The sequence below is a fragment of the Hemiscyllium ocellatum genome, chromosome 39, assembly GCF_020745735.1.
Source record: "Hemiscyllium ocellatum isolate sHemOce1 chromosome 39, sHemOce1.pat.X.cur, whole genome shotgun sequence".
Classification (NCBI taxonomy): Eukaryota; Metazoa; Chordata; class Chondrichthyes; order Orectolobiformes; family Hemiscylliidae; genus Hemiscyllium; species Hemiscyllium ocellatum.
In genome coordinates this window covers 35234249-35260237 of record NC_083439.1, presented here as the reverse complement: position 1 = coordinate 35260237, position 25989 = coordinate 35234249, and the positions used below count along the sequence as shown (strand labels likewise).

The 25989-nt window shown below is 48.3% G+C and overlaps 1 protein-coding gene across 1 annotated transcript in view; it reads right to left on the bottom strand.

Annotated features, from left to right (window-relative positions):
* Nucleotides 1-25989, bottom strand: part of LOC132834227 (transmembrane channel-like protein 3) — a 72240-nt gene that overhangs the window by 33147 nt on the left and 13104 nt on the right. Inside the window, 5 exon segments of the mRNA XM_060852889.1 lie at nucleotides 2949-3077; nucleotides 9353-9420; nucleotides 9506-9634; nucleotides 10492-10713; nucleotides 25424-25502. Of these exon segments, the coding sequence (XP_060708872.1) occupies nucleotides 2949-3077; nucleotides 9353-9420; nucleotides 9506-9634; nucleotides 10492-10713; nucleotides 25424-25502 (627 nt within the window).

The window sequence follows — 25989 nt, the reverse complement described above, 5'->3', positions numbered from 1 at the left end:
CTATCCAAGCTCATAAATGACCCTAATCTCTTTAACCTTTTGTGTGGCACCTTATCAAACACCTTCTGGAAGTCTGGATATATTACATCTACAGGATCCCCATTATCTATTTTGCTTGTTACATCTTTGAAAAACTCTCGCAAGTTAGTCAAACATGATTTCCCCTTCATAAAACCAGGCTGACTCTGATGGACCCTCCACATGTCCTGATATCACTTCTTTGGTAATTGATTCTAACACTTCCCCAACACCAGATGTTAAACTAACTTCTCTGTAATTTCCCACTTACTGCCTCTCTCCCTTTTTGAAAAAGGGTGCTACATTAGCATTTTCAAATCCATGGAACCTTTCCTGTGTCCAGGGAATTTTGGAATATTGTAAGCAATGGATCCACTACCTCCACTGCTACTTCCTTCAGCACCCTCGGATGTAGGCTATCAGTGCAAGGGACTTGTCTGTCTTCAATCCTAATAGTTTGCTGAATACCTTTTCCCTATCGATGTTGATTGTTCCAAGTTCTATCCTTTCTATTGCCTATGGTTTGCCTGTTTGAACAGGAGTTCCACTGGTGAAAACTGAGGTAAAGAATTTATTTCTGCCAGGTCAGTGTCCCCCACCGTTAACTCTCCAGTTTCATCTTCCAACGGAGCTACATTCACCTCAGCGATTCTCTTCCCTTTTATATACCAATAGAAGCTTTTGCTATCATTTTTGATATTTTCTGTTAGTTTTCTAAAGTAATTTACTTTAGCTCTTTTTATTTATTGTTTATGTTCAAAAGTTTCCCAATCTTCCAGCCTGCCACTGGCCCTTGCATTATGGTTCACATCAGCTTTTGACTTCACATTGTCCTTGACTTCAATGTTTCACCATGGATGATTTTACCCCCTCCCCACTTAACTATCTTTCTTCCTCATTGGGATATATTTTAGTTGTGAGGAATTGAGTAGCTCCTTAAACAACTGCCACTGCTCATCTGCTGTCTTACCATTTCGCCTTCCTGCCCAATCTACTTGGGCAAAATCTGACCTCATGCCAATGTAATTTCCTTTGTTTAATTCCAGACACTACTGTGGGACTCCACTTTCTCACCCCCAAACTGAATTTTGAATTCTACCATACTATGGTCACTACTGCCTAGAGGACCCTTAACTATAATGTCATCAGTTAATCTCTCCTCACTACACAATTCCAAATCCAGAATAGCCTGCTCCCTCGTCAGTTCCACAATATACTGCTCCAAGAAACAATCTCTAAAGTACATTCAATGAACTCTGCCTCCAGGCTACCTTGGCCAATTTGATCCCTCCAATCTATGTGCCTGTTAAGATCACCGTATTATTGCTGTATCTTTCTTTCCTGGTTTATACTGTGCACCACTGTGGACCAACTTTTTGGGGAGCTATAGATTACTCCTACCAGGTACTTCTTCTCTTTGTTATTCCTTCTTTCTACCCAGACTGATTCCACATCTTGATCTCCCGTGCTTATCTCATTTCTCATTACAGCACCGGCAAGGCCACACCGCCTCCATTTCCTTTCAGTCTATCTTTCTGAAATGCTGAGGACCCTCGGATACTCAATTCCTAAACCTGGTCTCCTTGTCACCGTGCCTCAATAATCGCTACCAAATCATACCTTTTTGTTTTCTATTTCTGCCATTAACTCATTAATTTTGTTTCGAATGCTTCGTGCATTTAGATACAAAACTTTTAAGTTTGTTCTACAGGTAAGTTTTCCTACTCTTTTTTAATTCCTTGGTGCATAGGCGTTCACCTGTTCCATCCCTTCCCTTTATTGTCTGGTAACCGTGTGCCACATCACTAACCTGCACTCTTACCTCCTCCTTCAATGTGGGTTTTCTAATTTCCCCTCCAACTGAACCCCCCACCTCATTTAGGTTAAAGCCCATCTGAAGTCCTAATCATGCAATTCGCTGGGATTCCCAGCACCAATTAGCTTGTGGTTTAGTTCGTAATTCAGAGATTATTAACTTTTTGGTTGTTCTTTTTAATTTAGCTCCTAGCTGTTGTCAAACCCTCTGCCCGAGTTCTATCTGTCTTCTTGGTACCCATGTGGACCATGAGCACTGCGTCTTTACCCTCCCACTCCAGGTTCCTCTGCAGCCCAGATGAGATACCCCGAATCCGACCAGTAGGTTGTCAACACAACTTGCGGGACTCTCGATCCTGGTCACAGAGAACAGTGTCTATATCCCCCAACTACAACAACATTTCCCTCCACTTGGATGGCTCCCTGCACCATGGTGGTGCGGTCAGGCAGCTCATTCTCCCTGCAGTCCCCATTCCTGTAGACAGAGGAAGCAATTCTCTTTGTCCCTCTAACGGCCTCATGATGCCTTTCTGAACTGAAAACCTTTTACCTCTAAGGTGTACGTCTTCCTCTATTCACTGTCGACTCATCCTTTGTCAAGATGCCTTCTAAACAAGATCAATTCCCAAGGATTCATTGCTCTAAGGGAGTTAGGCTCACGGCATTATAATTAGGTCATTAATCTAAGCCCTGTAAAAATAGTCTCACTGCTGGACTGTGGAATCAAGGAATTATACATCTTCAAATATCGAACTCAGCTCCAAAACTCTTAGAAGATAAATGGAAGTCATAAACACCCAAATGAATTGAATTAAGTGAGTATGTTCATAATCTTCTGATCAAGTGAACGAGGAACAGAGTTGTGAAGCTTCTTCACTAATTATATGGAAATGAGGGAATAATGTAATTAGGATATTATTTTAACAGTGGTGTTTAATGCAACAATCATATATCAGTTGGAACATGATTGATCACAAAGTATCAGCAGCATTTTACTGAGCTAATTAAGCTAATGATTTCTTAATACCTCAATATTTAACCCAATTAAAAGGTAAGTAATAATGTTCATTACAAATTCATGCCTCATGAACACGGGGTTTACACAGTGCACTGACCTTGAAGCACGGAAGACCTGCTGGTGTGGAACATTACAGGTCAAGACTGCCCAGCTCCTTAAATACATGAGGCCGATCAGTTTGAGAACATTGAATGCTGGGAGACATGGGGAGAAGAAAGCGCCCATCCTAAAGATCGAAGGAAATAAGAAAAGCTGGAAATCTGAAGTCAAAATGTGCTGGCAATGTCCAGTCGGACAGTCAGTGTCTGAGGAGGAAGGAACTGCATTGGGTTAGATCCCTCATCAAAATCTTTCATAACATCTTAAATATTAATTGGGCGTCCCTTTTCTCAGATGTTGACTGACCTGCTGCTTATTTCCAATGACATACATTTTTAGTTGAGAGCGTCAACTGGAATGTTTATTACACAGAAGTTACAAAGCAGGAACACACCACTCATTTCATCTTAATCACACTATGCTGCCCTGTTTTGCACAGACCTTTCACCCCTTTTTCCTCCATCCATTATACCTAAACTTCAATGTTGATTTCATTTCTTTCTCAACCAATAACCCTGAAAAATATCCCGCAGACTCTCTCTGTCGTGAATATGCTTCTTCTGTCCTACATTTCTAGCATTTAATCCTGTATCTGTGCTCCCAATGTTCTACGGTTTCTCCCTACTGATCTGATTCCAGTCTTTTGTAATATTTAATATAGGGCCACAAAAAAGGTGCTGAGACAATGATCACATATCTGCTCAAGTTTCAAATTGTTACTGATTCTTCTTTTTGGAAGTGGGCAGTGGCAAAATCTGATAACCGCCTCATCAATGTGACGTGGCTTCATTGTCTCTGCAGGTGTGCGCAGTTTTGGAGTCATTCTAACATTTGTCAGAGGTACATTTGTCAGTTGCTGCTGCAGGGTCAAGAGACCGTGAGATGGGAACAAATGTCACCAGGATGGAGCTGTCGGACCCATCTTCGGATGTGAATTCTTAACAAAAAGAGATGCCTTGGACAAAGTCATCAGACACAAACCTAAATGAACAGCACAAAACCCATTACATTTGTAGATTCTTGATGACCAAGGGGATGAAAGATTATCTGGGATATGCAGGAATGGAAAGCTGAGGTTAGAATCAGATCAGCTTATTGAATGAATGAAAAAGTGAATGCTTTTATTGTCATGTATATTTTAGGTAGTAGATAGATACCCTACACTCTGGATTTTATAAATACAGTGTAATACAGCGAAAGGCTCCCACTGTCGATTCCAGTGCCACTTTGAAAAGTTTAACAATAAATTTAAAATACAAAAAAGATATCACTGAAAGAGAGTCCAATACCTGTGCACACCAACCACTGCCATGCTCTGCATTGTGATGACGCCACCTTCCTCAATGATGCCGATGCTGCTATGAGGGAGCTCTCTCCAGAAGGTAAACAGAAGCAAAAAAGGAGAAAAGAAAAAAAAACTAGAAAAGAACAAAAAACAGAAAAGCAGATGGAATAGATGAGGCCCAGCACAGGAGGCCAGATGCTGCGTGCTCCATTGCTGGACTGTCAGAGCAAGTGGCCCATTCATGTTCCTTGGTTGTACATTAAGAGTACACAAGCAAGGAAGTTATTAGAAACTTGTATAAAACACTGGCCTGGCCTCAACTGAAGCACCTTCACAGTTCTGGTCACTGTATGTTTGGAGGGATGTGAAAGCCGTTGGAGAGAATGAGTGAATGAACGAGGATTCATTGTCACTTGTGCTCGACAATGAGTGACACAGTAAAACACAATGAGCAGCTTCAGCTGTTGCTGCAATCCAGCGCCATTTGAATGCTTCAAGATCAAAAAGGCAAAGATGAAAGAAAGTCCATCTTCACTCTGCCACCTCCACCATGTGAGGCCCGAGTGAGCAGACCAGCGATACCGGCTCTGCCACCTGTGGTGCACCCACCAACACTGGAGCTGCCATTCTTCACTGCTGGGACCAACTCACTGATGGGCCCACCACAACCAGGAGCCCCTGCTCCAGGCCCACCACAACCAGGAGCCCCTGCTCCAGGCCCACCACAACCAGGGGTCCCTGCTCCGGGCCCACCACAACCAGGGGTCCCCTGTTCCGGGCCCACCACAACCAGAGGTCCCTGCTCGGGGCCCACCACAACCAAGAGTCCCCAGCTCCAGGCCCACCACAACCAGGAGTCCCCGCTCCGGGCCCACCATAACCAGGAGTCCCCAGCTCCGCGCCCACCATAACCAGGAGTCCCCTGTTCCGGGCCCACCACAACCAGGAGTCCCCTGATCCGGGCCCACCACAACCAGGAGACCCCGCTCCGGGCCCACCACAACCAGGGGTCCCCGCTCCGGGCCCACCACAACCAGGGGTCCCCGCTCCGGGCCCACCACAACCAGGAGTCCCCGCTCCGGGCCCACCACAACCAGGAGTCCCCTGATCCGGGCCCACCACAACCAGGAGTTCCCGCTCCGGGCCCACCACAACCAGGAGTCCCCTGATCCGGGCCCACCACAACCAGGAGTCCCCTGATCCGGGCCCACCACAACCAGGAGTCCCCTGTTCCGGGCCACCACAACCAGGAGTCCCCACTCCGGGCCCACCACAACCAGGGGTCCCCGCTCCGGGCCCACCACAACCAGGAGCCCCCAACTCCACTACAATTGCCACCCACCAAACTAGGCTTGGCTCCAAGGTCAGGCAGCCATCTTGTCAAGAATCCCTCTCAGGCCGCTCACCTCAGTGAGATCACCCCCTCCATCGCTACTGACAGGAAGGCAATGAACAAAAGGACAGACAAAAAGGGTTAAGGAAGCAAAGAGGAAATGACCATTTGGAGTGGATGGGCCCCAAGAGCCCGAATGCTGCTGCGTGCTGCCACCTTGGAAAAGTGCAGGAAAGGAGAATAGTTCCAGGGTTGAGGAACCTCAATTAGGAGATAGATTGGAGACAGCTCTTTGAGAGGAAGAGGTTGAGAAGAAACGTGTTAGATGCATTCAAAGCTCCGGGCCCACCACAACAGGGAGTCCCTGCTCCAGGCCCACCATAATCAGGAGTCCCTGCTCCGGATCCACCACAACCAGGGGTCCCCGCTCTAGGTCCACTACAACAGTGAGTTCTTGCTCCGGGCCCACCACAACCAGGGGTCCCCTGTTCCGGGCCCACCACAACCAGAGGTCCCTGCTCGGGGCCCACCACAACCAAGAGTCCCCAGCTCCAGGCCCACCACAACCAGGAGTCCCCGCTCCGGGCCCACCATAACCAGGAGTCCCCAGCTCCGTGCCCACCATAACCAGGAGTCCCCTGTTCTGGGCCCACCACAACCAGGAGTCCCCTGATCCGGGCCCACCACAACCAGGATACCCCGCTCCGGGCCCACCACAACCAGGGGTCCCCGCTCCGGGCCCACCACAACCAGGGGTCCCCGCTCCGGGCCCACCACAACCAGGGGTCCCCTGTTCCGGGCCCACCACAACCAGAGGTCCTTGCTCGGGGCCCACCACAACCAAGAGTCCCCAGCTCCAGGCCCACCACAACCAGGAGTCCCCGCTCCGGGCCCACCATAACCAGGAGTCCCCAGCTCCGTGCCCACCATAACCAGGAGTCCCCTGTTCTGGGCCCACCACAACCAGGAGTCCCCTGATCCGGGCCCACCACAACCAGGATACCCCGCTCCGGGCCCACCACAACCAGGGGTCCCCGCTCCGGGCCCACCACAACCAGGGGTCCCTGCTCCGGGCCCACCACAACCAGGAGTCCCCTGATCCGGGCCCACCACAACCAGGAGTTCCCGCTCCAGGCCCACCACAACCAGGAGTCCCCTGATCCGGGCCCACCACAACCAGGAGTCCCCTGTTCCGGGCCCACCACAACCAGGAGTCCCCGCTCCGGGCCCACCATAATCAGGGGTCCCTGTTCTGGGCCCACCACAACCAGGGGTCCCCGCTCCGGGCCCACCACAACCAGGAGTCCCCTGATCCGGGCCCACCACAACCAGGAGACCCCGCTCCGGGCCCACCACAACCAGGGGTCCCCGCTCCGGGCCCACCACAACCAGGGGTCCCCGCTCCGGGCCCACCACAACCAGGAGTCCCCGCTCCGGGCCCACCACAACCAGGAGTCCCCTGATCCGGGCCCACCACAACCAGGAGTCCCCACTCCGGGCCCACCATAATCAGGGGTCCCTGTTCTGGGCCCACCACAACCAGGGGTCCCCGCTCCGGGCCCACCACAACCAGGAGTCCCCGCTCCGGGCCCACCACAACCAGGAGTCCCGAGCTCTGGGCCCACCACAACCAGGAGTCCCCACTCCGGGCCCACCATAATCAGGGGTCCCCGCTCCAGGCCCAGCACAACCAGGAGCCCCCAACTCCACTACAATTGCCACCCACCAAACTAGGCTTGGCTCCAAGGTCAGGCAGCCATCTTGTCAAGAATCCCTCTCAGGCCGCTCACCTCAGTGAGATCACCCCCTCCATCGCTACTGACAGGAAGGCAATGAACAAAAGGACAGACAAAAAGGGTTAAGGAAGAAAAGAGGAAATGACCATCTGGAGTGGATGGGCCCCAAGAGCCCGAATGCTGCTGCGTGCTGCCACCTTGGAAAAGTGCAGGAAAGGAGAATAGTTCCAGGGTTGAGGAACCTCAATTAGGAGATAGATTGGAGACAGCTCTTTGAGAGGAAGAGGTTGAGAAGAAACGTGTTAGATGCATTCAAAGCTCCGGGCCCACCACAACAGGGAGTCCCTGCTCCAGGCCCACCATAATCAGGAGTCCCTGCTCCGGATCCACCACAACAGGGAGTCCCTGCTCCAGGCCCACCATAATCAGGAGTCCCTGCTCCGGATCCACCACAACAGGGAGTCCCTGCTCCAGGCCCACCATAATCAGGAGTCCCTGCTCTGGATCCACCACAACCAGGGGTCCCCGCTCTAGGTCCACTACAACAGTGAGTTCTTGCTCCGGGCCCACCACAACCAGGAGTCCCCTGTTCCAGGCCCACCACAACCAGGAGTCCCGAGCTCCGGGCCCACCACAACCAGGAGTCCCTGCTCCGGGCCCACCACAACCAGGAGCCCCCAGCTCTGGACCCACCACAACCAGGAGTCCCTGCTCCGGGCCCACTACAACCAGGAGTCCCTGCTCCAGGCCCACCACAACCAGGAGTCCCTGCTCCGGGCCCACCACAACCAGGAGTCCCGAGCTCTGGGCCCACTACAACCAAGAGTCCCCAGCTCCGGGTCCACCACAACCATGAGTCCCTGCTCCGGGCCCACCATAACCAGGGGACCCCGCTCCGGGCCCACCACAGCCAGGAGTCCCCAGCTCCGCACCCACCACAACCAGGAGTCCCTGCTCTGGGCCCACCACAACCGGGGGTCCCCGCTCAGGTCCCACCACAACCGGGGGTCCCTGCTCTGTGCCCATCACAGCCGGGGGACCCTGTTCCATGCCCACCACAACCAGGAGCCCCCAGCTCTGGACCCACCACAACCAGGAGCCCCCAGCTCCACTATAATTGCCACCCACCAAACTAGGCTTGGCTCCAATGCCAGGCAGCCATCTTGTCAAGAATCCCTCTCAGGCTGTTCACCTCAGTGAGATCACCCCCTCCAATGAAAAAAAAAGACAGACAAAAAGGGTTAAGGAAGAAAGGAGGAAGTGACCATCTGGAGTGGATGGGCCCCAAGAGCCCGAATGCTGCTGCGTGCTGCCATCTTGGAAAAGTGCAAGAAAGGAGAATAGTTCCAGGGTTGAGGAACCTCAATTAGGAGATAGATTGGAGACAGCTCTTCGAGAAGAAGAGGTTGAGAAGAAACGTGATAGATGCATTCGAAACATCGAGGGGTCTCGACAGGGTAAAACAGGAGAATCTGTCCTCACTGATGGAAGGATTGCGGACCAGATACAAGGTAAATCGCCTCAAGAAGGAATAGTGACATGAGGGGAAGAAACATTTTCATGAAATGAGTGATTAGTATCTGGACTAAGATTGTGGTCAATTGAGATTTTCAGAAGGGGATTGGATAGTTATTTGAAAAGACAAACCGTGTAGTGCTACGGGACAAAGGTAGGGCAGTGGCAGGAGATAAGCTGCTTCTTCAGAGGGCTAGCACAGATACAATGTGCAGAATGGACTGCTTCAGTGTTCCAACCAATCCGTGGTTTAGTGGGAACTGCACTAAACTCTGACCTTATCAACCCTTTCCTCATAATATTGCCAATTATTCACAATTTTGTTGCTTGCATTTACATCAATAGGACAGAAATACCTCAACCTCCCAGCATTTTGGACATAGGCCAGTCAGGATTTAACTCAACAGTGGAGTAGGTTTATGGGGTTGAAAGGTCATGTGTTTTTCTTATGTTTTGGTTTCAATGCAATTGGTTTGTTCCAATGGCCCACGAGGAACAGGTCACTCTCTCATATATGTTTTTTTGCTACATACCATATCATTCCCTGATTATATATCAGATGTAAAACATTCTCAGCAATCTTGAATTCTCCGTACTCAGGCTGCAAGAGATTTGAAATGAAAAGTGAGAACACAGTGCGATAAGTGGTGAAGATGCTACAATGTCCAAATCTGCACAATACTCACAAATTTACTCTCTAGATCCCAGCACCAACAATCACTCAGGAATCGCACAAACAGCCCTCGAATGAAGTCAATGAGTAAGATGCTACCCACAGTAAAAAGCATATCGATAATCGACAGCTTCAGCATCTCCTGAAGACAGAAACAGCTGATTAGTTGACTTGTGCTGAACATATGAACGATGGGTTTTTAGGAATAGCTTGCTATTAGGATTAAATGAATTATGAATGGCTTTATTGTTGTGTGACAGAGTTTATTATTTAGAATGCTCAGCATGTAGCCATTTAAATGAGCTTTTCAATGAGTAATGGATAGTGCCTTCTTCTTATGGTTGGCCAGGTTCAGTTTGGAATCAGAGAGTATAGGGTTCGAGCCCCAGGTCAGGCAGACAGTCTCAGGGTGGAGCAAATGCATCAAAACTGCAGTGCACTGCCTATGGGTACAGAATCCCTACAGCGTGCAAACAGGCCATTTGGTCCAACAAGTCCACACTGACCTTGTGAAGACTATCCCATTCTCCTAGCCCATTACTCTACATTTACCCCTGACTAATGCATCCCTGAACATTACAGACAATTTAGCACGGCCAATCCACCTGACCTGCACATCTTTGGACTGTGGGAGGAAACTGGAGCATCTGGAGGAAACTCCACACAGTCACTCAACGCTGGAATCAAACCAGAGTCCCTGGTGCTGTGAGGCAGCGGTGCTAACCACTGAGCGACCATGCCATATACTGGCAGCACAGTCAATGGAGTAACTCAAAAGTGTATTGAACAATTATTTAAACAAAAAAACAGGAGGCACAGGCACAGGGAAAAGGCAGGAGAATGGGGGAGTGGGGGGAGCTGGGGGGAAGGAGGCAGGCAGATGCACAGCACTGGTGGGAATGTGCGAGAGGGGCAGTTTGTGGTTTAGGAGGTCACATGATAAAGCTTCCACGGACGCATGGAAAACTGTAAAGTTACTAGGAATGTCCAGTCACGAACCTGCCCAACGTAGGTTTCCCAACATTGATCCTGCTGCGACAGTATGTTGTAATCAAACAGAGCCGTCCGGTTATATTTGATGAGTGGTTTCGTTTTGTTGTCCTCTGAACCGAAGGAGCTGTCCTGCCTCAGTCTAATCTCAGGGACGATGGTCGAGAGGCTCTCTTCCTCAGGGAGAGCTCGGGTTGCTAAAAACGCTGTCCCCGTGTCATTGGAATTATCCTGCAGCAAATGGTTCAGATCCAACAGGAAGATTCCGTAATCTTGGAGTAATATTTTGCTCCATTTCTTCCATTTAATTTCTATTCACACAGTTCACAGTCTGTCAGATTTGCTTTCACTTTAGATTTCAGACAAATTTTAAAACAGGCAAAAGAATATGCATTCACACTGCAACGACATATTATCTCAACACATCTTATAGCCACTGTGCTTTGACAGTGTAGTAACTGAGAAATGAGCGTCCAGCAAACTTCCACAAATAGCAACCACTAGGAGGCGGAAGAGGCATTTTTGATTCGGGTATACATTAGATTCCCTACGGTGTGGAAACAGGCCCTTCGGTCCAACCAGTCCTCCGCAGAGTAACCCACACAGACTCATTTCCCACTGACTAATGCACCCAACACTACGGGCAATTTAGCATGGCCAATTCACCTGACCTGCACATCTTTGGACTGTGGAAGGAAACCAGAGCACCCAGAGGAAACTCACGCAGACACGGGGAAAATGTGCAAACTCCACACAGGCAGTCGCCTGAGGCTGGACTCAAACCCTGGTCCCTGGTGCTGTGAGGCAGCAGTGCTAACCACTGAGCCACCGCCATTGCTGCTATCCTCAGAGAGGATATTCCTGGGGGACTGTCCAGTGAAGCTGGATGGGTGGAACTGAGAAACAGGAAGGGGATGGTCACCTTAATGGGATTGTACTATAGGTCCCCTCGTGGTCGCTGTTGTAACCCCCTTGTTTCAAGACAAAAGATGGAAAATTATAGGCCAATTAGCCTAACCTCGGTTGTTGGTAAAATTCTAGAATCCATCATTAAGGATGAGGTTTCTAAATTCTTGGAAGAGCAGAGTCTGATTAGAACAAGTCAACATGGATTTAGTAAGGGGAGGTCATGCCTGACAAACCTATTGGAATTCATTGAAGAGGTGACAAGTAGGTTAGACCAGGGAAACCCAGTGGATGTGGTCTATCTAGACTTCCAAAAGGTCTTTGATAAGGTACCACACGGGACGCTGCTGAGCAAGGTGAGGGCCCATGGTGTTCGAGGTGAGCTCTGGAACGGATTGAGGATTGGCTGTCTGACAGAAGGCAGAGAGTTGGGGTAAAAGGTTCTTTTTCGGAATGGCAGCCGGTGACGAGCGGTGTCCCGCAGGGTTCAGTGTTGGGGCTGCAGCTGTTCGCATTATATATTAATGAGCTGGATGAAGGGACTGGGGGCATTCTAGCAAAGTTTGCCGATGATACGAAGTTAGGTGGACAGGCAGGTAGTACTGAGGAAGTGGGGAGGCTGCAGAAGGATCTAGACAGTTTGGGAGAGTGGTCCAGGAAACGGCTGATGGAATTCAACGTGAGGAAATGCGAGGTCTTGCACTTTGGCAAAAAGAATAAAAGCATAGACTACTTTCTAAATGGTGAGAAAATTCGTAAAGCCAAAGTACAAAGGGATCTGGGAGTGCTAGTCGAGGATTGTCTAAAGGTAAACATGCAGGTTGAGTCCGTGATTAAGAAAGCGAATGCAATGTTGTCATTTATCTCAAGAGGGTTGGAATATAAAAGCATCATTGTGCTACTGAGACTTTATAAAGCTCTGGTTAGGCCCCATTTGGAGTACTGTGTCCAGTTTTGGTCCCCACACCTCAGGAAGGATATACTGGCACTGGAACGTGTCCAGCGGAGATTCACACGGATGATCCCTGGAATGGTTGGTCTAACATATGAGGAATGGCTGAGGATCCTGGGATTGTATTCATTGGAGTTTAGAAGATTAAGGGGAGATTTAATAGAAACTTACAAGATAATACATGGCTTGGAAAGGGTGGATGCTAGGAAATTTTTCCGTTAGGCGAGGAGACTAGAACCCGTGGGCACAGCCTTAGAATTACAGGGGGTCAATTCAGAGCAGAAATGCGGAGACATTCCTTCAGCCAGTGGTGGGCCTGTGGAATTCATTGCCGCAGAGTGCACTGGAGGCCGGGACGCTAAATGTCTTCAAGGCAGAGATTGATAGATTCTTGATGTCTCGAGGAATTAAGGGCTACGGGGAGAATGCGAGTAAGTGGAGTTGAAATGCTCATCAGCCATGATTGAATGGCGGAGTGAACTCGATGGGCCGAGTGGCCTTACTTCCACTCCAATGTCTTATGGTCTTATGGTGGTCAGTGGGAAAGTGAGGAGCAAATATGTTGGGAGATCTTGGATAGCTGTAAGAATAGTCAGGTTGTAAAAGTAGGACATTTTAACTTTCTAAGCATTGACTGGGGCTGCGACAGTATTAAGAGCTTGAATGGGGAGGAATTTATTAAATGTGTTCAAGAATTTTTTTTATTAAAATGGAGATATACCTACCAGAGAAGCAAGATGTGATCTTCTCCTGGATAATAAGATTGAGGTCCGAAACAAATACTTGACGTGGGTGATGGAGTCATAGAGATGTACAGAATGGCAACACACCCTTCGGTCCAACTCATTCATGCCAACCAGATATCCAAAACTAATCTAGATCCGTTTACCAGGGTGTGGCCCATTCCCTCTAAACCCTTCCTAACATATACCCAGCCAGACAGCTTTTAAATGTTGTAATTGTATCAGCCTCCACCACTTCCTCTGGCAGTTCATTTCAGACACGCAACACCCTGGAAAGAGTTAAGCCGGAAACATCGAATCTCTTGCTGCCTGGCCTGTTGAGTTTATCACTGGCATCCCCACTCTGGTAACTCACCAAAAGCAAGGAATTGGTGGGCGATGATCTCAGGGAAGAGAGTGTCAAATTTCGATGCCAAGTTGTTAGTAAAAAGGAAGTGGTGTTGTGCATCTTACAACGAATTAAAGTAGCTAAGTCCACAGGTCCTGACGGGATCTATCCCAGAATATTGAGGGAGGAAAGAGAACAAATTGCTAGAGCACTGACAGACATCTTTGTATCCTCTCTGGCCACAGGTGAGGTCACAGAGAATAGGAGAACAGCCAGCGTTGTCCCACTGCTACAGAGGGGAAGCAGGGATAATACTGGAAGTTACAGGCCGGTAAGAACATGGCCTTCATCTTCAGCAGTAGGAGAGGGGAGAGCGAGGAGCTGAGAGAGAGAGTGAGGAGCTGAGAGGGAGTGGGGAGAGCGAGGAGCTGAGAGAGAGAGTGAGGAGCTGAGAGGGAGAGTGAGGAGCTTAGAGGGAGTGGGGAGAGTGAGGAGCTGAGACAGAGCGGGGAGAGTGAGGAGCTGAGAGGGAGAGTGAGGAGCTGAGAAGGAGTGGGGAGAGTGAGGAACTGAGTGGGAGCGGGGAGAGTGAGGAGCTGAGAGGGAGAGGGGAGAGTGAGGAGCTGAGTGTGAGATGAGGGGCTGAGAGGGAGAGCGAGGAGCTGAGAGGGAGTGGGGAGAGTGAGGAGCTGAGAGGGAGAGTGAGGAGCTGAGAGGGAGTGGGGAGACTGAGGAGCTGAGAGGGAGCGGGGAGAGTGAGGAGCTGAGTGGGAGTGGGGAGAGTGAGGAGCTGAGAGGGAGTGGGTAGAATGAGGAGATGAGAGGGAGTGGGGCGAGTGAGGAGATGAGAGGGAGTGGGGAGAGTGAGGAGATGAGAGGGAGAGGGGAGAGCGAGGAGCAGAGTGGGAGCGGGGAGAGTGAGGAGCTGAGAGGGAGAGGGGAGAGTGAGGAGCTGAGTGGGAGAGTGAGGAGCTGAGAGGGAGTGGGGAGAGTGAGGAGCAGAGAGAGGGCGGGGAGAGTGAGGAGCTGAGTGGGAGCAGGGAGAGTGAGAAGCTGAGATGAGAGGGGAGAGTGAGGAGCTGAGAGGGAGAGGGGAGAGTGAGGAGCTGAGATGAGAGGGGAGAGTGAGGAGCTGAGAGGGAGAGGGGAGAGTGAGGAGCTGAGATGAGAGGGGAGAGTGAGGAGCTGAGAGGGAGAGGGGAGAGTGAGGAGCTGAGAGAGCACGGGGAGAGTGAGGAGCTGAGAAGGAGTGGGGAGAGTGAGGAGCTGAGAAGGAGTGGGGAGAGTGAGGAGCTGAGAAGGAGTGGGGAGAGTGAGGAGCTGAGAGGGAGCGGGTAGAGTGAGGAGGTGAGAGGGAGTGGGGCGAGTGAGGAGATGAGAGGGAGTGGGGCGAGTGAGATGAGAGTGAGGAGCTGAGAGGAAGAGTGAGGAGCTGAGAGGGAGAGGGGAGAGTGGGAGAGTGAGGAACTGAGAGGGAGCGGGTAAAGTGAGGAGGTGAGAGGGAGTGGGGAGAGTGAGGAGCTGAGTGGGAGGGGGGAGAGTGAGGAGCTGAGTGGGAGCGGGGGAGAGTGAGGAGCTGAGTGGGAGCGGGGAGAGTGAGGAGCTGAGTGGGAGCGGGGGAGAGTGAGGAGCTGAGTGGGAGCGGGGAGAGTGAGGAGCTGAGAGTGAGCGGGGGGAGTGAGGAGCTGAGAGGGAGTGGGGAGAGTGAGGAGCTGAGATGGAGTGGGGAGAGTGAGGAGCTGAAAGGGAACGGGGAGAGTGAGGAGCTGCGTGGGAGAGTGAGGAGCTGAGGGGGAGCAGGGAGAGTGAGGGGCTGAGAGGGAGTGGGGAGAGAGAGGAGCTGAGTGGGAGCAGTCGAATTGCGCTCTGTAAAGGTAAACCGATATATTTGGGCAGATGTTACATGTGTCATGTCCCACCCGCCCTCCACCGTTAACCAAAAAAAATGACTCTGCGATGTGTTGATTTGTTGAGAGGCTTCTTTTATTGTACTTTGTGACTGCTAAAAACTTTTCTTTTCCATTTATCTAAGTTCAGACTAAGTGAAGGTTAAGATTAAAAATGGCTGGAGATCCCGGAGCTGTTTTCTGCTCCTGATGCTCAATTTGGGGGCTTTGGGACGTGGCCGATGTGCCCGGCTCCTTCAGGTGCAGGACGTGTGTCCAGCTGCAGCTCGTGTTTGACCACATGACGGTTCTGCAGTTGCGGATGGACTCACTGTGGAGCCTCCGCGATGCTGAGGAGGTCATGGAGAGCGCGTTTACTGAATCGCTCACACCGCAGGTTAGGATTGGTGAGGGAGAAAGGGAATGGGTGACCAAAAGGCAGAGAAAGAGTAGGATACCAGTGCCGGGGTCCCTCCGGTAAGCTGTTGGAAGGTAATTCCCCATTTGGTATGTGGGAGGCTTTTAAACAGGGTTTGATTTAAAGTGCAGGACAGGTATGTCTCTGTGAAAATGAAGGATAGAAATGGCAAGTTTAGGGAGCCATGGATGACCGTTGAAGGGGTCATGAAATATCTTGAGCAAACAGGGTTAAGGAAAATCCCAAAGCCTTTTATTCATATATAGAGGGTAACCAGGGAAAGGGTTGGCCCACTCAAGGACAAAGGAGGAAAGTTATGTGAGGACTCAGTGAAAATGGGTGAGATTCTTAATGAGTACTTTGCATGGGTATTCACCGAGGAAAGGGACAAAGCAGATGTTGAGGTTAGGGATACATCTTGAGAATAGATAGAGTAGACAGTCAGGGACTTTTTCCCCAGGTACAACAGAGTGTTACAAGGGGACATAAATTTAAGGTGAAGGGTGGAAGGTATAGGGGGGATGTCAGAGGTAGGTTCTTTACCCAGAGAGTGGTGGGGGCATGGAATCTGCTGCCTGTGGGAGTGGCAGAGTCAGAATCATTGGTGACCTTTAAGTGGCAATTGGATAGGTACATGGATAGGTGCTTAAGCTAGGACAAATGTTCAGCACAACATCGCGGGCCAAAGGGCTTGTTCTGTGCTGTATTGTTCTGTGTCCTATGTTCTATGTTCTAACTCTAGGTCAAGTCGGCATGAGGAGGGACAAAGTGTTGGGTATTCTAAAGGACATTAAGGTGACAACTCCCCAGGTCCGGATGGGATCTATCCCAAGTTACTGAGGGAAATGAGAGAGGAAACAGTTGGGGCCTTAACAGAAAACTTTGCAGCATCTTTGAACACGGGTGAGGTCCCAGAGGACTGGAGAATTGCTGATATTGCCCCCTTGTTTAAGAAGAGTAGCAGGGATAATCAAGTAATTATGGACGGGCGACCCTGATATCAGTGGTAGGGAAGCTGCTGGAGATGATACTGAGGGATAGGATCTATTCCAATTTGGAAGAAAGTGGGCTTATCAGTGATAGACAGCATGGTTTTGTGCAGGGAAGGTCATGTCTTACCAACTTAATAAAATTCTTTGAGGAAGCAATAAAGTTGATTGAGGAGGGAAGAGATGTAGGTGTCAGAAACGTGGACTTCAGTAAAGCGTTTGATATGTTCCCGATGGCAGGTTGACGGAGAAAGTGAAGTCACAAGAAGTCCAGGGTGTACCAGCCCGATGGATAGAGAGCTGGCTGAGCAAGAGAGAGTGGTAATGGAAGGGAGTTTCTCAAAATGGAGACCTGTGACCAGTGGAGTTCCACAGGGATCCATGTTGTGATATACATAAATGATGTGGAGGAAGGTATAAGTGGTCTGATTGTCAAGTTTGCAGATGACACTAAGATTGCATGAAGGGGACTGTAAGAGAATGCAGCCGAATATAGATAGATTGGAGAGTTGGGCAGAGAAATGGCAGATGGAGTTCAATCCAGGCAAATGCGAGGTGATACATTTTGGAAGAGCCAATTCAAGAGTGAACTCCACGGTAAATGGAAAAGCCCACCGGAAAATTGATGTACAGAGAGATCTGGGTGTTCAGGTCCATTGTACTTTGAAGGTGGCAACGCAGGTCGATAGAGTAGTCAAGAAGGCATACGGCATGCTTTCCTTCATCGGACAGGGTATTGAGTACAGGAGTTGGCAGGTCATGTTACAGTTGTATAGGACTTTGGTTCGACCGCATTTGGAATACTGTGTACAATTCTGGTCATCACATTATCAAAAGGATGTGGATGCTTTGGAGAGGGTGCAGATGAGGTTCACCAGGATGTTGCCTGGAATGGAGGGCACTAGCTATGAAGAGAGGTTGAATGGATAAGGATTATTTGGCAGGTGGGACTAGATTGGGTTGGGATATCTGGTCGGCATGGACGGGTTGGACCAAAGGGTCTGTTTCCCTGTTGTACATCTCCATGACTCGATGACTCTATTAGGAAGATGGAGGTTGAGAGGGGACCTGATTGAGGTCTTCAAAATCATGAGAGGTATAGACAGGGTGGATAGCAAGAAGCTTTTTCCCCAGTCTGCAGGACTCAATTACTAGGGGTCATGAGTTCAAAGTGAGAGGGGAAATGTTTGTGGGAGATATGCGTGGAAAGTTCTTTATGCAGAGGGTGGTGGGGACCTGGAACGCGTTGCCAGTGGAGATGGTAGAGTTGGGCACAATAGCGTCACTTAAGATGTGTCTAGACGGATACATGAATGGGCAGGGAGCAGAGGGATACAGATCCTTAGAAAATGGGTGACAGGTTTAGATAGAGGAGCTAGATCAGTGCAGGCTTGGAGGGTCGAGGGGTCTGTTCCTGTGTTATAAATTTCTTTGTGCTTTGTCACTGGGAGGGAAATTATTGGAATAGATTCTCAGGGACAAGATTGATACACAGTTTGAAGCAAATGGACTCATTAGTGATAGACAACATGGTACTGTGTGGGGGAGGTCGTGCCTCACTAGCTTGATCAAATTTTTTGAGGAGGTAACAAAGATTATAGCTCAGTGGTTAGCACTGCTGCCTCATAGTACCAGGGTCCCAGGTTCAATCCCAGCCTTGGGTGACTGTCTGTGTGGAGTTTGCACATTCTCCCTGCGTCCGGTGGGTTCCCTCCAGGTGCACCAATTTCCTCCCACAGTCCAAAGATGTGCAGGTCAGGGTGAATTAGCTGCGCTAAGTAGCGCCCAGGATATGTAGATTTAGTGCTTCAGTCAGGGGTAACAGTGTAGGGGAATAGGTCTGGTTGAGGTACATTGCAGACAGTCGATGTGGACTTGTTGGGCCACACTGTAGGGATTCTATGATTGATGAGGGAAAAGCGATTAATGTTGCCTACAAGGACTTCAGTAAATCCTTTGACAAGATCCCTCATGGCAGACTAGTACAAAAGGTGAAGTCAGGGGAGCTGGCAAGGTGGATACAGAACTGGCGTAGTCACAGGAGACAGAAGGTGGGATGGAAAGATGCTGTTCGGAATGGAGGGCTGTGATCAGTGCTGGGACCTCTGTTCATGATCTACATAAATGATGTAGCAGAAAATACAGCTGCTCTGATGAGTAGGTTTGCAGACTTTATAAAGATTGGTTGAGTTGTGGATAGTGACAGGAGGATTGTCAGAGGATACAGCAAGATATAAATCAGTTTGAAGCATATGCAGAAAAATGGCAAATGGAGTTTAATCTGGACAAATGTGAGGTGATGCATTTTAGAAGGTCAAGTACTGGTGTAAATTATACAGAAATGGCAGAACCTTTAGGAGTATTGATATGCAGAGGGGTCTGGGTGTGCAGGTCCACAGATCACTGAAGGTGGCAGTGCAGGTAGATAAGACAGTAAAAAAGGCCTATGGCAAGCTTACCTTCATTGGAAGGGGCATCGAGTATAAGGATAGTCAAGTTATGCTGCAGTTTTATAGAACTTTAGTTAGGCCAGATTTGGAATATTGTGTACGGTTCTGGTCACCACACCACAAGAAGGATGCGGATGTTTTGGCGAGGGTACCAGGATGTTGCCTGGTCTGGGGGATTTTAGCTATGAAGAAAGGTTGGATAGACTGGGTTCATTTTCACTGGAACGCAGGAAGTTGAGGGGCGACCTGATCGAGGTTTATAGGATTGTGACTGGCATGGACAGAGTGGGAAATATGAGACTAGGGGACACAGGTGCGAGGGGAGAAGTTTAAAAGCAATGTGTGAGGCAAATGTTTCACACAAAGGGTGGTGAGGGCTTGGAACACACTGTCAGAGGAGGCAGTGGAAGTAGACACAATAGCAGCATTCACAATCATCTGGCTGGATACCTGAATAGGAAGGGAATAGAAGGACATGGATCCTGTAAGTGAAGCCAGTTTTAGTGTGGAAGGACAAAATGTAGGCTGGTAGGCCGGAAGGGCCAGTTCCTGTGCTGTATTGTTCTCTGTAATAGGGCAGGGCAAGTGACTGAAGCGATAGAGGGGGAGCAGTTTGAGACCAGTGATCAGAATTCGGTTAGGTTTAAAATGGTGATGAAAAAGGATAGGCCTTGCATAAAAATTCAAGATCTAAACTGGAATAAGGCCAATTCTGGCAACATGAGACAGGAACTTTCAAAAGTTGTTTGGAGTACACTTTTCAGAGGTAAAGGGACAATTGGCAAGTAGGAAGCTATCACAAAGTGACATAATGAGAAATCAGAGGGAGTATGTTCCTGAGAGAGTGATGGGTAAGCAGGTAGGAGTAGGGAACGATGGATGAATATGGATATTGAGGCTCTGCTCAAGAATAAGAAGGAGGCATGTGTCAGGTTTAGAAATCTGGGATCAAAAGAGAATCTCTTGAAGGATATAAGGGGAGTAGGGGCATTCTTATGAGGGAAATCAGGAGGGCAAAAGAATGATATGAGATAAACTTGGCAGATAAGATTAAGAATAATCCAAAAATATTCTACAAGCATATGAAGGGCAAAGGAGCAACTCAGGAATGAATATGGCTCTTTAAATGAGATAATCTATATGTGGAACTACAGGAAATGAGAGATATTAAATGAATGTTTTACTTTAGATTTTACTGTGCAAAAAGAAGCTAGGGAATTTGGGGAAATGGATAGCGATGTCTTGAAAATAGTCCACATCACAGAAGAGAAGGTACTGGATATCTTAAAAAGCATAAAGGAACCTGATGATGTGTATCCGAGCAGATTGTGGAAAACTAGGGAAGGGATTGGAAGGCCCCTAGCAGAGGCAAAGGTTAGTCAGCATGGCTTTGTGCTTGGCAAATACTGTCTTGCAAACTTGATTGAGATTTTTTGAGGAGATGACCAAGATAAGTAAGGACAGAGTGTAGACACAGACTTTAAAAATGCCTTTGACAAGGTTCTACATGGTAGATTGGTGGAGGCCTGTGACCAGTGGAGGCCTGTGACCACTGGAGGCCAGTGAAGTCTGTGACCAGTGGAGGTCTGTGACCAGTGGAGGCCTGTGACCAGTGGAGGCCAGTGAAGTCTGTGACCAGTGGAGGTCTGTGACCAGTGGAGGCCTGTGACCAGTGGAGGTCTGTGACCAGTGGAGGTCTGTGACCAGTGCAGGTCTGCAGGGAGTGGCAGTGCCATCAACATCTATCAAAGTTTCACCTGCACTTCCACCAATGTCATTTTTATTGTATCTGTTGCTCCCGATGCAGTCGCCTTTATATTGGGGAGACTGGACGCCTTCTCACAGAGCGCTTTAGGAAATATCTCCAGGACACCCGCACCAATCAACCCCACCGCCCTGTGGCCGAACACTTCAACTCCCCCTCCCACTCTGCCGAGGACATGCAGGTCCTGGGCCTCCTCCATCGCCACTCCCTCACCACCTGACATCTGGAGGAAGAACGCCTCATCTTCTGCCTTGGAACACTTCAACCCCAGGGCATCAATGTGGACTTCACCAGTTTCCTAATTTCCCCTCCCCCCACCTTATCCCAGTTCCAACCTGCCAGCTCAGCACCATCCTCATGACCTGTCCTACCTGCCAATCTCCCTTCCCACCTATCCACTCCACCCTCCTCTCTGACCTATCACCTTCACCCCACTCTCAGCTGCCTTCTCCCCAGCCCCACCCCTCTCCCATTTATCTCTCAACCCTGGAGGCTCCCTGCCTCCATTCGAGATGAAGGACTTTTGCCCGAAACGTCGATTCTCCTGCTCCTTGGATGCTGCCTGACCTGCTGCGCTTTTCCAGCAACACATTTTCAGCTCTGATACTTCAGCATCTGCAGTCCTCACTTTTGCCTCGAGTCTATTTTAGATCAAGTTGCACGTAATGGCAAAAGGCAAATTAGTAATCTTGTTACAAAAGAACCTTCAGGGAATGGTGACCATAGTCTGATTGAATTTCCCGTTAAGTCATAAAAGATATTATTCAATCTGAAACTACGATCTTCAATCTAAATGAGGGTCATTTTGAAGAAGTGAGAGGTAATTGGCTGTGATGGATTGGTAAGGTAATGGTCCACAATATTAGCTTTTCATTTAAAAAATGTCACTTTAGGCAAAATGAGGAAATCCAACTCAAAATGTGGGACAGCTCTAACTAACAAGGAAATTGAAAGATAGACTTAGAGGTTTACAGCATGGAAACAGGCTCTTGGTCCAACGAGGAGAAAGTGAGGACTACAGATACTGGAGATCAGGGTCAAGAGTGTGGTGCTGGAAAAGCGCAGCCGGTCAGGCAGCATCCGAGGTGCAGGAGAATTTGATGTTTCGGGCATAAACTCTCATTCCTGACCCCGGGCTTATGCCCAAAATGCTGACTCTCTTGCTCCTTGGATGCTGCCTGACTGGCTGCGCTTTTCCAGCATCACACTCTTTGACTCCTGGCCCAACTTGTTCACGCTGTCCAGTTTTCACAATGAATCTAAACTCCTTTGTCTGTGTTAGATCCATACCCCTCCATTACTATCCCATCCATGAAGCTGTCTAAATGTTACTGAAGTGATCAAATCGTACTTGCTTCGAGCACTACCTTGGGCAGCCTGTTCCAGACAGTCACCACCCTCTGTGTGAAAACCTGTCCCCTCTGGACCCTTTTGTATCCCTCCCCTCTCATCTTAAACCTGTGCCGTCTAGTTTTAGACTCCCCTACCCTGCAGAAAAGCAGTTAGTTAACCACATTACCAAAGCCTCCCATGTTTTTACAGACCTCTATAAAGTCACCCCCTCAGTCTCCTATGCTCCAGGGAAAAAAGATCCCAGTCTAACCAGCCTCTCCTTATAACTCAAACCTTCCAGTTTAGGTAGCATTCTAGGACATCTTTTCTGCACCGTCTATAGTTTAACAATATCCTTTCTGTAGTAGGGTGACCAAAACTGCATGCGGTATTCTTAGAACTGCTTCAAAGGATAATGCTTATAAAGTTACCAAACTAAGTTGAAAACCTGAGGACTGGGAACATTTTTGAATTCAGCACAGGAGGATAAAGGCATTGATAAAGAAATAAAAGAACAGAATATGAATGTAAGATAGCAAGGAACATAAAAATTGATTGTAAAAGCTTTTGTGGGCTTTGGATGTAGGTTTGCTGGCTGAGCTGAAAGGTTCATTTCCAGACTTTTCATTACCTCACTAGGTAACATCTTCAGTGGGCCTCATGTGAAACAATGCTGAAAATTCCTGCTTTCTATTTAAATGTTTGGGTTTCTTTGGGTTGGTGACCTCATTTCCTGTGGTGAAGTCACTTCCTGTTCCTTTTCTCAGGGGGTGGTAGGTGGGGTCTAACTTGATGTAACACAGCATTGCTTCGCATGAGGCCCACTGAAGATGTTATCTAGTAGGGTAATGAAACGTCTGGAAATGAACCTTCCAGCTCAGCGAGCAAACCTACATCCAAAACCTTAACCTGAGCTACAAATCTTCTCAAAACTCGCTAAACTTCCACAGGCATTTAAAATGGAAAGGATTAACAAAAACAAATGTAGGTCCCTTACAAACAAAAGCAGGAAAAATGGCAGTGAATCTAAAGAAGTATTTTGCGTCTATCTTCATACAGGATGACACAGGAAATCTCCCTAAAATAATAAAAATCCAAGGGTCTGTTGAGAACGTGGAAATAAAAAAAATTAGTATTAATAAAAAGTAGTATCAGAGAAATCCATGGGACTGAAAGTTGTCAAATTCCTGGGATCCAAAGACCTTCATCAGAAAGGACCATACATTTTTCTTTTTGGACTATAAACTGGAATTGATGTCAGGCACTGCTATTTATCTGAAATACCGGGAAAAGGTTGCAATTTAGAAAAATCAAGTGATGTACATTTTTACCTGTGTAAGATAATGTTACTTTTTGAAGCAGTGAGGGGGATATTTTGAGGAAGTGATATGGAGACTCTCTCCATGAAAGGAAAGTCTGCCTAATGAGAGCCTCCCAACAGGTTCAGCTACAACTGGATACAGAATAGTAAATGCAGACAGCCACTGACAATCAGAACCTACAACCTGACATTTCCCTTTTCTCCTCTGGGTGGGTAAAAAAAGCACATGAAAAGCAAAAAAGCTTTAAAGGAAAGAATCCTAACAGGCTTAAGTCCAATGCATCAATTACTGAAGTGAAGAACACGCATCATTTTACAGACCACTGGGGCAGCAGTAATTCAGAAGGCAAACTGTACGTTAAAGTTTATCAGAAGAGGATTTCAGGGCAACAGCAAATAAAAAAAAGTCTTGCTTCAAATGGAACACTGGTGAGATCACACCTGGAATACTGTGCAGTTCTGGTCCCCTTGGCCATAGACTTAGCTTTGACAAGTACAGTGGAGGTTCATGAGTCTGATTCCTGGTGACACTGTGCTATGAGGAGAGACTGATAGACTGAGCCTGTAATCTCTGAAGCTCAACAGAACAAGACACGATCTCATAGAAACTTACAAAACCCTTCAAAGGGATGGACAAAGTTAAAAATCACACAACACCAGGTTATAATCCAACAGGTTTAATTGTAAGCACACTAGCTTTCAGAGCGACGCTCCTTCATCAGGTGATTGTCTCCTAAAGGAGCGTCGCTCCGAAAGCTAATGTGCTTCCAATTAAACCTGTTGGACTATAACCTAGTATTGTGTGATTTTTAACTTTGTCCACCCCAGTCCAACACCGACATCTCCAAATCAGGACTTCAAAGGGATGGACAGAGTTGATGCAGCAAGGAGACATCCCCTGGTTAGGTTGGGTTGAACCAGGAGAGACCAGAATAAAATAATAAATTTAGGACTGTAATGAGGAAGAATGTCTTCACTTAGAGGGTGGTGAATCTTTAATTAGAATTAGAATCCCAACAGTGTGGAACCAGACCCTTCGGCCCAAAAAGTCCACACTGCCCCTCTGAACAGTATCCCACCCAGACGCATTACCCTATTCCCTGACTAACACACCTCAACCTAGTTAGAAATCACAAAACACCAGGTCCAACAGGTTTAATGGAAGTACACTAGCTTTCGGAACGCCACTCCTTCAGGAGACAACCAACTGATGAAGGAGCGTCGCTCCGAAAGCTAGTGCTTCCAATTAAACCTGTTGGACTACAACCTGGTGTTGTGTGATTTTTAACTTTGTATATCCCAGTCCAACAGCAGCATCTCCAAATCATGACACCTAACCTACACATAATTTAGCGTGGCCAATCCACCATAACCTGCACATCTTTGGACTGTGGGAAGAAACCAGAGCACCCGGAGGAAACCCATGCAGACACGGGGAGAATGTGCCACCTCCACACAGACAGTCACCTGAGGTTGGAATCGAACCCGGGTCCCTAGCACTGTGAGGCAGCAGTGCTAACCACTGAGCCACCCTCCCTTTCTAGTTTTACTTCCTGCCTCCCATGTCCTTAACAAGTTAATGTAAACCATCCACAAAAACACTCGCAACATCCCTTCACACACACACACACAAAAATGAATTATGAAGGGGTTCCAGTTTTCTGGGAGACTTTGCTGGATTGTGCTTTAGCTATTTCCGAACAGTGAGCATGGAGATGGCGAGGAAAGGGGTGGGGGAAGTCACTCTATAGACAGGTTATCATTCACATTGCAATTGTCAAAGGGTTAAATCCCCTCCCCCAGGTCAGTCTTAACTGTTGAGAACATGAAGCACCAAGTTCCCAGGCTTACCGTCATGCTCATACTGTTCACCTTGTCTAGCAGAGCGATGATTAAACTGTAGAGGTTGCCCAAGTACAGCACCAACACTCTATGTGAGAGAGAAAAACACAGCTAACAACTCAAAAAGTAACACCACAGGTCAGGGTGAAATCATTTCAGAAAATATAAGCTCTATTGTCGAGCAAGCATTAATTTAAATACTGGAAAAAGCTGTAGGTGTTTGGGCAGCACGGTGGCACAGTGGTTAGCACTGCCGCCTCACTGTGTCAGAGACCCAGGTTCAGTTCCTGCCTCAGGCAACTGTCTGTGTGGAGTTTGCACATTGTCTGCATGGGTCCGCTCCGGTTTCTTCCCACAGTCCAAAAAATGTGCAGGTTAGGTGAATTTGCCATGCTAAATTGCCCCTAGTGTTAGGTGGAGGTGGTTGTTCTTCAGAGGGTCAGTGTGGACTTGTTGGGCCGAAGGGCCTGTTTCCACACTGTAGGGAATCTAAGTGTTACAGGAAAGTTAAAAACAATCCTTAAAAGGATAAAAAGTACATTTTGACATCGAATATCAGATGGTTTTATGATGGT